The sequence below is a fragment of the Barbus barbus genome (assembly GCF_936440315.1).
Source record: "Barbus barbus genome assembly, chromosome: 27".
Taxonomy (NCBI): domain Eukaryota; kingdom Metazoa; phylum Chordata; class Actinopteri; order Cypriniformes; family Cyprinidae; genus Barbus; species Barbus barbus.
In genome coordinates, this window is record NC_136755.1 from 22,582,855 (window position 1) to 22,596,948 (window position 14,094).

General features: G+C 36.6%; 1 protein-coding gene across 2 annotated transcripts in view; it reads right to left on the bottom strand.

Moving 5' to 3' along the window:
• Positions 1 to 1,552: 1,552 nt before the first annotated feature.
• Positions 1,553 to 14,094, bottom strand: part of fam131ba (family with sequence similarity 131 member Ba) — a 38,841-nt gene continuing 26,299 nt past the window's right edge. Inside the window, exons 4-9 of one of the 2 annotated variants that reach the window (XM_079380544.1) lie at positions 12,471 to 12,573; positions 11,093 to 11,311; positions 8,023 to 8,163; positions 5,525 to 5,820; positions 4,543 to 4,800; positions 1,553 to 3,829 (exon numbers count right to left, since the gene is read on the bottom strand). In XM_079380544.1, coding sequence (XP_079236670.1) covers positions 3,596 to 3,829; positions 4,543 to 4,800; positions 5,525 to 5,820; positions 8,023 to 8,163; positions 11,093 to 11,311; positions 12,471 to 12,573 — 1,251 coding nt within the window. In that variant the 3' untranslated portion in view covers positions 1,553 to 3,595. The remainder of the gene's footprint in view (positions 3,830 to 4,542; positions 4,801 to 5,524; positions 5,821 to 8,022; positions 8,164 to 11,092; positions 11,312 to 12,470; positions 12,574 to 14,094) is intronic. The other variant, XM_079380543.1, reaches the window with a different exon arrangement.

Genomic DNA, 14,094 nt, shown 5'->3' on the forward strand with positions numbered 1-14,094 from the left:
AGGTTTCAAAATGTCTGTTCTTTTCCGAAATCCCACTCAGTTTGTTCTTCTGCTTCCTTTTCCTCTATTCTCTTCCTCTTTTTTCCCCTCTATATTTTCCTTTTTTCTTCCTCTTATTCTTTTTTCCACTTAAGGGGAAAAGATAATTGACAAAAAAATGTTTAGGGGAAGAAGAAAAACAAAATCTCCTCTTCCTCTAGAATGTTCTGTAAATTTTCTTTTCCTCTTTCTTCTTCCTCTTGATTTTTTTTTCTTCCTCTTTTTTCTACTTACACTTGCCCTGTTTATTTCTCTATCCTCTAAATATTTCTGTAAATAAATGTCATCTCTTCCACTACCACTTGCTCTTCCTCTTCCTCCTTTTTTCCTTTTCTTCTAAAAAATCAGTAAATAAACTGTATCATGTATACATAAACTGATTTATGTATACATGATACATAAATATGTATCATGTATCATGAGATTATGTTCAAATAGGTGCTCTTTTTTCTCCCCAGTAACACTTCAAATATTTCTTGTTTATCAGTGTGTTCCTTGGGATTGTAAAAAAACATAAATGGGGAATCTTCAAACATTGACTGATTATATTAAAAAAATCATTCTACTGGAGCACCAAAATATGAACATTTTCAATACTGACATAAATGATAACGCTGAACCAGGTTTACATGCAGCAGACATTATTTCAGACCTCATAAAGGCACTTGAAGTCTTCATACACCTGGATCATTTCATATGAACACTTTATTAAAGGACGTGAACACTTATGTTATAAAATGTCAAAAATCTATTTCCAACAAAGAATATTTGCACTGCATTGTGAAGTAGCTGTCAAAAATATCTTAAAAACAAAACATGGCCAGCAGGTGGCACACTGTGGACCTTTTCAGAATCTGAACTTTCTTTTTACCCGGAACACATGCCCTTCTCCAGTTATACATTTTTTAGCCATTTAAAATTCAGGGTGTGCGCACTGTCCTTTCTTAATGAAACCCTTTATGTCCTGCCTTCATCTGTCCATCTTTTTTCTGAAAACTCTCTCTCAGGTGTCTCTCATGTCTTTAAACCAAGACTGTTTATGAACAATCTATATGTTGGTTCATATGATCTGCTGTCTTCTTTTAAATGTTACAGTTGATTTAATGTGATTTTATATCTGTTCAGTCTGTGAGCAATAACTTTGCCTCCATTTTTGTTTGTATTTGTCATATTTATTTATTTATTTATTTATTCATTCATCTCTTTCCTTCTTGGCGTGATGAGATATCAACAGAAAAATGTTTGATTCTTAATGTAGCTTTGAAACGTTGATTGTTTTTGTCTCATATCTCCCAGGAATGAATAACAATTCAATAAACAGTGATCGATTTGAATTAAAAAAACTTTTATGGTACATACTTTTTAGATTAGTCAGCGATGATAAATGTTTTTATTTTTTTAATTATTGTGTAAAATAGTGAAGTGATTCAGTGAAACAGTGAGAGAGCATCTTAATATATCTAAACAATTTACTGATAAATCTCTATAGCCATTAACAAATGAGGCAGACCTTCACAATAAGGATTTTATTTACAGCACATTAAAATGCACATGATTTGAATGAGGTTACAGGATGACACCGAATGGAGTTGAAGTAACTGCAATATCGCTATGCCTAGCTTTATTTTATATTCCTCGATAATCAGAACTCCATTTCTGAATTCAACACATTGCCATTTTGCACTAAATGCATCATATTTCACAGAATATGACAGAAATATGACCTTGTGACATCATTACGGTCAGCTATTAATGGTGCCATCTTTTGGACATTTCATAAAGAGCTCTGACATTGAAGATGCTGAGAGTGTACTTCCCAAAGAACGTAATTTTGATCGTTAAACACGAGAGATCCTCCACTTCAATCTTTCTCATTTCGCCTGCTCTCAAATTTCGTTCCAAACACAGCCATTAGATATGTGAAAATGACTCTCTTTCGGTAGACACTTGTCCTACGATGTTCAAAATATCACAAAGAATGACAACTCGCAGGCCTCGTTAGTATAGAAAAATAAATGTTGCCTCATCATTGCATAACGGCATTAATCAAAAACTCTCAAAATCATCAAAGAATATAAATCGTTGCCAAACCAAATGCCTTCTAACTCTAAACTAGTGTTAATGTTGCCACATCCAAAAAAAAACACTCCCCTCACTCTCTTTTGGAACGTATATAAGTTTCGACACAGGTTTGAGATGTGCACACTAGTAGTCGAGGGCACTTCTTTTTGCAGCGGGTATTTCAATTACAGCTTATTAAATAATTAGTGGAAAGCCTGCAAGCATTAACCAGAAAAGCACCTTCTTTTCACTTCTTTCCACAGTCGTATGGTCTGTCAAAAACACACTGTGACCGAACATGTCAACTAGCCCATTACCACATGATTTTACTGAGGTAATGAGAGTTTATCTCTTTGCATTATGTCAGCTACAGGGAACGCTATAACGTAAATAACATGGAAAATATGCATGACATAAATGTCTTCTACATGTTAGTTCACACCAAAAATGGACCCATGAGTTGTCTTCAGGATTCCCAGTTTGGTTTCCCATAGTCTCAGACACAACGGATTAAAAGTATCCAAAGTTTACTCCTCTTTTTGCAAGAGAACATTAATGGAACTTCCCGGAATGACAACGATGACTCTTCAGTTTTGTTTTTGTTGTTCAGTGCAAATCAATATTAAGCAGCTCAGCCAGGCAGATAAGCACAGACATCGATGAGAAAAAACATTGAAGTACAACAGAAGAAAACAAAAATTTAAGGACAGAACCGGGCTGTCGCTAAGAAGATAGGCAATACATTCGTTTATGTCCATAGTAGTGCATAAGTCTTAGTAACAATACAGTTAGGATGTTGAAAAGGGCAGCACTGTTTCCATTTGGGCAGTATTGTGCTTGGATATATTAAGAGCAAAAACATGTTTTCCAGTGGGTGTTCGTGTGTGCATCAGTGTTTGTGTAAGTGTGAGTGTGTGTGCGAATGTGTTGGAGGTACATAGGGGACACTTCACGCAAACGGCAAATTCGTAACGTTTTTTCAGAATATACCTTTAAAGACACATACATTCACACATTCATACTAACATACATACAGTACATACATGTTATATATGCATACAAATACATATTGTTTCATTGGCTTTTAGTTTTATTACAAAAATCAATGTATATTATTACTATGTGGATACTGTTAATTCAGTCACTTAAATACTCAAAAAAAATATGCATGCACTTTCTTTTGGTTGTATTGATTTCTCAGTATTGCACGCTTTGTTTTCATTCGAAAGCAGCCTTGGACTCCAGCGCTCCCGCCATAAAACAACAGCAGCAGCACATGTAATGCATCATCCCGGCTTTGACACTCTCCCATGTTTAGTCTTTATATGCGCCCGGTGCTCAGAGCGTGTTCTTTCGGCATATAATAACGAATAAATCTGTTCCTGATGTGACAGTCCGTATGAGTACACATCTGGGGTAAAAGGGCGTATACAATATCTTAACTGGTTGATTATTTCACAGACAGTTTTGTTGTTTTTTTGTTCGATTTGAACCATCAGTTGGTTGCCACAACGACAACAGCCCCATCCTCCGCCTCTTCTTGCTTCTCCAGCGATTGGACGATGCAGGATGTGACCTCGTAGGTCATGTGCTCAGCCACTGGCTCTGCTGGTGCTTGCCCTGGGCTCATGCCCCCAGGTGAGGTGGAGTCCTCTCTTTGAGGCGGAGGGGTCAGGGTGGGAGTTACGGATGTCGGCTCGGGTTCGAGTGTGAGTGTTATGTCATCCTCCTTGAGAAAGATAGTAAAAAAAAATAAAGGAATAGTTTACCGAATTTGCTGAAAAATTAACAAACCCTCCATCCATCACTTTCTCACCAAAGGATCCTCTGCAGTAAATGGGTGCCATCAGAATGAGAGCCCAAACAGCTGATAAAAACATCAAAATAATCCACACTACTCGAGTCCATCAGTTCATCTCTTGTGAAGTGAAAAGCTGCAACAAACAAGTCCATTATTAAGGTGTTTTAACTTTAAACCATAATTTTTGGCCTAAATACCAGTCCATAATGGAAAAATTCCAATGGAAAAAGTCAATCCCCTGTTGTCTTTTCACATCAAAATCCACCAACATTTTTGTTTAGCGTTGTTTTGGACTGTTTTCACTTGTAAACGGTGCTTGATCTGTGCATATTTCTCTCCTGATTCAGACGAGATGACATTTCACTGGAGAAAGCAATATTATGGATAATTCGTATATTAGCCTTAAGCAATAGTTTGAAGTTATAAACACAGTTTATCGCTTCGCAAGACATTCATTGATGGATGTGTGGATGTTTTTTTTTTTAGCTGTTTGGACTCTCATTCTGACGGCACCCTGTCACTGCAGAGGATCCATTGGTAAGAGATGTAATGCTAAATTTTTCCAAATTTGTTCTGATGAAGAAACAACCTCATCTGAATCTTGGATGGTCTAAGGGTGAGTACATTTACAAATATCCAACCTTGGCTTCCTCTTCCTCTTGCTGCTCTGGGATGCATTCGGTCTCCACAACAGATTCCTCGCCGTACACTTCTGCCATTCCCATTTCGCCCATGGTCATGCCCATGTGTCCCATCATCTCCACCTGATGGGGCTCCACTTGAGCTGCCGCCCACAGGTCAGCCAGTCTCGGGTGAGTGGGCAGGCCCAAACTGTGAATAGTGCTGTTGGGCGTGGCTTGTAAGGAGTGGGAGGCGCTGTGCAGTCGATATTCCAAAGACTTCAAGAGGAAACATGAGAAAAAATAATCAGTAAGAATCAGTAAAACTCTAAAGCAGAAAGTATTTGAAACTCTGGTATGGATGGTCAAAAAAATTGTACTGAACTGCATTACTAACAAGCATTGCAATCGATGTAATTTAGTTTTTTCAATAAAAATATTTAAAACTATTTTTTTTTAATATTTGATTATAATTCTTATAAAAACTTTCAGTTTATTTATATTTTACATTGATTGCAATAGATTAGTGTTTTTTAAAGAAATGTATTATGCTGGATTCTTAGGCTGCATTCATTTGATCAAAAATACAGTAAGCATAGTAATATTTTGAAATATTATTAAAATTTAAAATGGATTTTTATGTTTTAATACATTTCAAAATGTCATTTATTCCTGTGATGGCAAAGTTGAATTTTCATTCTCATATGCAAATTTGTTGCTCAAGAAACTTATGTTACATATTATTATTTACATATAATTATATGCATTTTAAAGAATTTCTAATCAGGCACTGAATAGTCTACCCATAGAGACGTAACACCTGAACTCCATAACACCTTTCAGTCATAGTCGATGCTGTTCTAAATACAGCAAGACCACCTACAGCGCCACACTGTAGATGACAACTGGCTAAAAGAGGTCAAGTAGTAGAGCTAAACACAACTCTGTAGTGTTCCTCGGAGCGTGTAAACATGGCAGCATGTCAAACTGTGCGTTTTCTGACCTGTTGATACTGCAGGAGCTGCTGCTGCTGCTGGTACTGCTGATACTGTTGGAGTTGCTGTAGGTGGTTCTGCTGCTGCAGTGTCAGCTGCTGCTGTGGTAAATAGTGGGTGGAGCCTTCATAACCCTCTCCCGAAGCCCCGCCTGCCATGATATAAGAGCCAGCAGCGGGAGAAGCCACGCCCGAGGGCTCGTTGCTGATTGGCTCCCACGCGTCAGAGGAGGAGAGACAGTAAAGGCCTTGAGAGACGTAGGTGTGAGGCCACACTTCTGCAGAGGAATGATGCAATGGCTGGTCTGAAGGACAGAGACGTGGAAACAAAGAAGAGACAGACAGGAAGGTCATAAGGTGAAGTGTGAAATTCAAATGCAGATTGGAACCAAAGTGGTTTCTGGAAAAAACTAAATTAGCGCCCACACCAATGAATGATAATGTTCTCTTTGTATAAGCATGTGCAGTAGTTATGTCATCTGCCGTTTTAAATGCCCAAGCCCTTTATAGCAGGATACATTCTGATTGGCTGTCAATGTCAAAGAATACCCAAGACGTGTCACGTGTTTTTTTTAATTTTTTATCTGAATAATTCTAAAATTACTTTTTATGTTCTACAGTGCATGCATAATTAGTAGGCAAGTTAATATTCTGATCATATTTTTTGCACATGATTTGAATGAGGTTACAGGATGACACCGAATGAAGTTGAAGAAACTGCAAGATCGCTATACCTAGCTTTATTTTATATTCCTCGATAATCAGAACTCCATTTCTGAATTCAACACATTGCCATTTTGCACTAAATGCATCATATTTCACAGAATATGACAGAAATATGACCTTGTGACATCATTACGGTCAGCTATTAATGGTGCCATCTTTTGGACATTTCATAAAGAGCTCTGACATTGAAGTTGCTGAGAGTGTACTTCCCAAAGAACGTAATTTTGATCGTTAAACACGAGAGATCCTCCACTTCAATCTTTCTCATTTCGCCTGCTCTCAAATTTAATTAATATTTATATATTTCAGATTAATATTCTGATCATATTTTTTTCCAAGCACATTTTACCAATTCCAGACCACATAATTCTTAATAACTACTTTTCATTTTGTATTTAATCATTTTTAAGTGATATATAATTGTTCATGAAGGCTGGAAGTGAAAAATTCCTTATATTCAGGTGTGCATAATTATTAGGCAGGTTTTATTTTACAGATAAAATGAGACAAAAAAGAGATTTAACTCAGACTGAAAGTCAAAAATGATTAAATACTCATAAGAAGGATCCAATACTAGATTTTGCAAAGTTAAAGCATAACCATGGGACAGCGAAATGCTCACTGGGTCTGCATGGTCAGAAGAAACAGGTGGAGTTGAAAAGACACATATTAACTGCAAAAGAATTAAGAATAAAGGTGAAGAATTCTGTGTAAAACCATCAGGAACCATTTAGTCTCCAGCCCCACCATTTCCTAAAACTGGAACCTACCTGGAGTCTCCAGAAGTGCAATGTGTCAGGTTCTCAGAGACTTTGCTTTGGTAAAACAAAAATCCTAAAAAAGACCAGTACTTAATAAGAATCACAAGCTAAAGTGTTGTGAAATACATGAAAACTGATTTTTATAAGGTTTATAGACAGATAAGTTGAGAGTGACCAGCAGCACATCCTCTTTTACTACTCTTTCAAGAAATTATATTCCAGAATCTGGTAGTAAATTTCAGGAGTTCATTTTTAATCCATCTCCTATCCTGAAAAGTGTTGCAGAGATGGAAGTCAATGGGAGCCGAAACCTTTTGGTTACCAATATTCTTCAAAATGTTCCTCATATGAAAGAAAGCCATAGAGGTGGGGAACAACATGAGGCTGAGTAAATGGCAGATTTTTCAATTTGGGTGGATTATCGCTTTAAAAATTATTATAATCATGGTTTTTCATCATTGCAATTCTCCGCTACACTACTTATTATTTTGGCAAAATCAGGCCAAAGAGATGCTTTTTGTTTGGTGTTACACTGCAGCCTGGCTTCAACCCAGGGCTTGTATAAGCTCTGATAGTTGAACCTCAGGAAAACTGCTGTTCTGCGATTCTCCCCCATCGCCTTTGGACCTGCAGCTGTCACTGTGGCATCTCTGATGGAAAGCACATCAGTCAAGGCTAAGTAAACAATATAAATCAAGTCTGCAGAAATATCCAAGTGCTCACATCAGTGAAGCGTAGAGGTGTGGTTATGAGACTCCTGTCCAAAGATGCAAACAGTTCTTACTACAAGAGCAACTGGATATTCACAAGCTTTTGAGCTGCCAGTGCAATAATTATGTGAGGATGTGCTTAAGAAGTGTGTGCTTGTAAAATATGAGCTGTAGATTACCAAAAAATAGTGCTTTTCATCTAAAGTCAAACAAAATGAAAAAACTTAGATGCAACATAACAGAAATCATAAATCTCGCCAAAAATGTCTTCTTTCTGTTATGGCTTGAGGTGGATGTTTGTGACCCTCACCTCTGCTGGTGATGCTCTCCTGGTTAACCTCACTGAGGTGAGCCACGCTACCCTGGTTGGAGTCGGCACAGAGACTCTCTCCATCCATAAAGTTCCAGGCTATGAATGTGGCCTCAGAAATGGCAAACTGCTGCATAATCCCTGAAAAAAGCAAGATAACCATTTTGATAAACATTTTAAATAAATATACAGATTCTTAGTGGGTGGCTGATTCCACTTAACACTTACCAACTATTTGAAATATAAATAGACTACCGTTCAATAGTTTAGGTTCAGTCATTTTTTTAAGAAAAAAATACTTTTGTTTAGAAAGGATGCATTAAATTGATCAAAACAAAAGTAGCAGTAAAAGCATTTTATAAATGTTACAAAAGATACAAATAAATGGTGCTTTCTTGATCTTTCAATCAAAGAATCCTGAAAATAAATCACAAAAATATTAAACAGCACAACTGTTTTCAATACTAATTATTATATATGTTTCTTATATACCAAATCAGTGTATTAAAATAATTTCTGAAGAATCATGTGACACTTTGCCCTCACAGAAATAAATGATATTTTCAAATACATTTTAAAGTTTTTTTTTAAATTGCAATATTTTACAATATTACTATTTTACAGCCTTGGTGAGCATAAAATACTTTTTTAACATTAGCAAAAATAAATCTGAAGAGAGTTACAAAATTGAGGGAAAAACATAAATTGTCAGGAAGGTCTTTGTAGTAAACAAAAATATATTTATTATTCATTATGATTAATTTAACATTATTAGTCCCTATAAAATGTTTTGAATTTAATCAAATACATGTTTAAAAAGCCCACAGTGTTGTCCTACAAAAAAATATTATAAAAAATATTTGTTCACAAATTGACCAAAGCAAAATTGCATGAGACATTGAGACATATACAGCAAATATACTATATGTACTTTAGTAATACATGCATTTTTCTGACCCCGTGTTCTTATTTTTAAGGGAAGAAAAACTTGATAGATTATATGAGGTTTAAGCTTACAAATAAAACCCAAATATACTGAGAAGTTTTATTATTACTGAAAAAAATATTTTCAGGTACAGCACAATTTAGTAAAAAGTAAAAATGTCCTTTAACACTATAACATTTCAAGCTAATGCATTAGGTGTGTTCGACTTCACGCAGCGCTGTACAGACCGATCGGCTGCTGACTTGAAGCAGTGCATGCCGGTTAGAAAATTTGTCCGACTTGAACCGGTGTCATGAGAAATCAAATCCCCCCTCGAAATCGGGTCCGCTTAGGACCCCAAGCGATCCCATTGGCTCAAATTACTTTTAAAAATTACAATTCCTACAAAATCATGTAATAATAAATGCTGTTTAAACTACGTTATAATGATAATTAATGTCTGTATTCGGTAGCTTATGTACTCGCACAGCATACAGATACCCGATTAGCTCCATAGCTTATTTTATACAGGAGTTTGTACATATCCTATCCTACAATTTTTTTTATTATGTTATAAATTAAGTGTTAAATGTCAAATGTTTTATTTTATAAATAAAACTAACGATTTTCATTTTTGTTCACTTAATAGGATATTATTACTTTTATTTATTAATTAGCAGTTAATCAAGTATAAGAAATTACGTTTAATTTGTTTCATTATGTACTAATTTGTTCTATTATGCACTATATAGTAAACCATACATTTTTACATTAATATATTTATGTATTTATTTAGGCAGTGGGATCACTCGGGGTCCTAAGCGGACCTGATTTCGAGGGGGGACTCAATTTCTCATGACACCAGCGCCAACGCCACGTCACTGTCACGTGTGGCATCAACGTACCGTTTCGAGATAGCGTTTCGAGAGCAGTTGGTGTCATGAGAAATCGAGGACACCGGCTCACTCAACTGGCGCAGTTTCTCCAGAGCGACTGCAGAAGCGCTGATAAAACTAAAACTAAAAGAAAAGAAAATAACTAAAAATATAATAAAATACCTAACTACATAATACTATTATTGTTAGAAATTGCAACAATATAAAATAGAAATAAATACATTTATACATTTTAAATTTTAATTAAAACAAGTAAACAATAAATAAACAATTATCTCCTGGCCAGAGGAAAACTTGGCCCCAACTGAGCCTGGTTTCTCCCAAGGTTTTTTTTTTTCTCCATTCTGTCACAGAGGGAGTTTTGGTTCCTTGCCACTGTCGCCTCTGGCTTGCTCAGTTGGGGACACTTAATTTCAAGTGATTATCGTCAATTTTGATTTAGCAGATACTATTTAAACTAAACTGATCTAGACAATGACATCTCTGAACTCAATAATGAAATGCCTTAACTGAAAATTGAGTGTTTAATCTTATTTTTATACATTACTGACACTCTATCCTCCAATTTGATACTGTTAAGTGCTTTGACACAATCTGTATTGTTAAAAGCGCTATATAAATAAAGGTGACTTGACTTGATGACGACACAGCTGTTTCACGATTGGCCAAATTCACCACGACAACAATGACGTGTTTGTAACATCTTCAAATGCAATACTGCTCACAAATCTTATTTTACTTGGAAAATATCGCATTCAATGTTATAGCAATGTTATATTGAGTCGCGTTTAATAAAAAAACACTGACAAAAGCAAATATACCCCACTTTATTGGTATTTAAATAGTATATGTTTATGTTGAACTTTATTCTTGAACAGATGGCCCTGTATTAAGCACTATATAAAAAGTATTTCTGTTGCTCATGAAAACATTTCTGAAACGTCCGTGCATTTGAAAAATATTGCATGTTATTCACTTCATCTGTGATGAGAGCATCCAAACACCGCAAGATCATCACTACCGGGAGCAGAAAGAGTCCGACTTCATGTCTCCGCTTTCAATTCCGCCCCCGACTGCAAGCGGCTACTCTTGCCGATAGGTCTGTGCAGCGCTGCATGAAGTCGAACACACCTACTATGTTTCCACCCTGTACCACAACTAAATGTGAAAAAGGGGGGTGACATTTGTGTCTGGTAACTTTACCATATACATTTTCCAATCATCTCAATGTCTTCAGTCAATATCTCACCCGCTGCCATTCGTGCCTCTTTTTCTCCATCACTCAGGTCACTATAGGCATCATTTTCAATCCGTCTCTCCCTCTCGCGGTTCAGATTGAAGCGTCCCGCTCCCCCTTCTGGCCCTGCGGATGGTTGACCCCAGCTCTGCCACTCAATCATGTGGGCCACACGACCCTGAGCCATGGCAGTGGGCTTGGTCACTTTATCCTTCATCGATCTGGTAACGCCTAAAGAGAAAGAAACACAAGTCAGAACCTGTACAGATTCTGCATCGAGCTGCAGAAAGGGACGAAATGAAAGCAGCCAGGCAGTGCATTATGGGATTTTGTTTAATCACATTACTACAGTAAACTACTGCAAGGCTCTGTGGATGATAACAAATGAATGAGTGATTATGAATGAGCCTCAGTCTGTTGATTTGATCAATCGCTGTGCGAGCGGTGAGAGAGATGCGATTGGTTGACCATCTTTACAAATACATTATTCACGAGAGTAATGAATTACACAAGATTCATAAGCTTTTATGCATGTATGAATAATAAGAGCCGAACGTCTAAACATTTCCTTTAAACAAAATGGCTCATTAGCAAGCAAATATCTCATTCGAACAAGAGACGCATTAGTTTAAACTTAAGGCTCTGAATGCAAAAGAGAGCTAAAAATAAGGTCTGATGGTAACCTCATGGACGGTTGTGTGATTTTTCTCGAGGCTGCTGACAAAGATAAAACCCCCATTTGATGAAGTGACTGCTCTCTTTAAATACTTTGATAAATCACCTCCGTTTGTTCCAGGGGAAAAACAATCTAAAGGTATCACTTCAGCACTTCACCCCATTTTCAAGCATTTAAGAAAAACAGGAGAAATACAAGAGACAGGACATTAAATCGAAAGATATTCAAATACCTACGTTTCCAGAAACCTGTTGTGACAATGAGTAGTATCCATAAAAAAAAACACCACAACATACTACTGACCAACAGTTTACAAAAGAGCACTTCACCTCACAAAACCACAAAAACACTGCAACACACAGCTGGCGTCACACCGAAAGACTAAGTTTCCCAGCAGCAAGCTTGTGGGGATGGATAGCGCACTTACGTTAGCCGTTTTTTGTGAACTCTTGTTGAGTCTGACTGGGGATTTCCTCAATGACTAAAGAGGCCATTGACATTTACCTACATTTCACTGCTGGTTATACCCTGTATAATTGTGTATGTGACAAATAAAAATCTTGAATCTTGACATGCACTAATTAATGGAGGAGGCAGGTGGTGAAACTGGAAAGGGAGGGGGACCCACAGGGGTAGCCATGTTGGCTCCAATCGCCATCTCCTCCTCTGGAGCCAACATGGGGTCGGTTACCAGCTACCGGGACAGACACACACCTGACACACCTGTCAGAGAGGACTTAGCCAGAGCCCCAATCCCATAGGCATTGGAGTTCCGCTTCAGACGGGGCAAAATGGAGGTGGTGTCCTCCATGGATAGCTGGTGAAAGAAAGAAAGATAGAAAGAAAGAAAGAAAGAAAGAAAGAAAGAAAGAAAGAAAGAAAGAAGCAGCAAAAGTTAGGGAAGTAGGAGTAAAAATTAATTAAAGCAATAAGCCACAAAAGTCACTGTAACACACAGCATCATCTGGCTTATTACTTTCGTTATACACCAGCAATGGCAATGATAAAGGACACCAAGGCTCAAAGAATAGTTATATTTATTAATCATAATTGACAAAACAATCCTTCCACCAAGTAATATAGTTCATTAGCGTAATTGTAGACTTTCTACTGTTGTTGTAGCAAATTAAACTAAAAGCACATTAAAATGATAGTTTAAAATTGAAAAATCTGTCATTATTTATTCATCATGTCTTAATTTGTTCACTCGTAATGAAAGTAAATGAGGATTGGAGCTGTCAAGCTTGAAAATTACAAAAAAATGAATCGTAAACATGGTTCATTCAACAATATTCTGAATCTTCTAAAGCAATTCAGTAACTTTAAATAGCAAACAGACATAAATGCCGTTAGTCATGATTCACTTAAAACAGTCACCCTATTTATCATATGAGTTCATAAGAAGAGTAGTGTAGGCCAATTCATAACCCAATCATTCTTATGAGGATTTTAAATAAATAATTTGATTCAGTTCACAGGGGCTGTAATGATTTAAAAAATCATCGATTGCAGTTTGCCGTGTCAAGTAAGGTTCCAGCAAAATACCGGAAGTGGCGCATTCCACAATTAACGAAAACCTTTTTCCTAAAGGCTGCATGATATATTATACCAATTTAAAAATCATAATAAAGCTTAATGTTATTGCGAATTCACAATCACTACGAATCAATTAAATAAATATATGCAATGCACTTTAATTATTTGCATGCCTGTAGGTTATACGTACATGAGTGTCAGCGGCTCCATTTACAGTAAATGCTGCTCCACACAAACTGTTATCATTTACATGTGTGGAGTGTCTCAAACTTCATCTCTGCATATTGCTGTGTTTGGATATATTATAACGTTCATCTTGGAACACAACGTGCACCATGTAGCGTTTGAAGCAATTATTTGTTATATTTAACAAATAATTCCTAACACCTCCTCATCCAACCAAAAAGCCAACTATGAGGATCTATGGACCCTTCACCCGAAATGCAGCTAACACCTCAAAAATGCAGAACAGGCCTTTGGTTCCATGGCAACCAATGCTGATAACACTGGTTTTATTGCTCAAAGGAATGCAGGCAGAGCAACTCTAAATTCAGTTCCCCATAGAAAAGACACATAATATCCATAAAAATGGACTTGGATCTCTAATTAATTCATAGATATACCTTTCTGTGAATGAACACACATCTCCTCAGGTATATTGTCTCCTTGTATATTGTCTTTATTCAATATTATATATATATATAATATATATTGTAGCATTTGGACCAATCAGACACACAACTATTTGTTATATTTGACAAATAATCTCTTATGCCCCCTCACCTAACCAAAGGGCCAACTA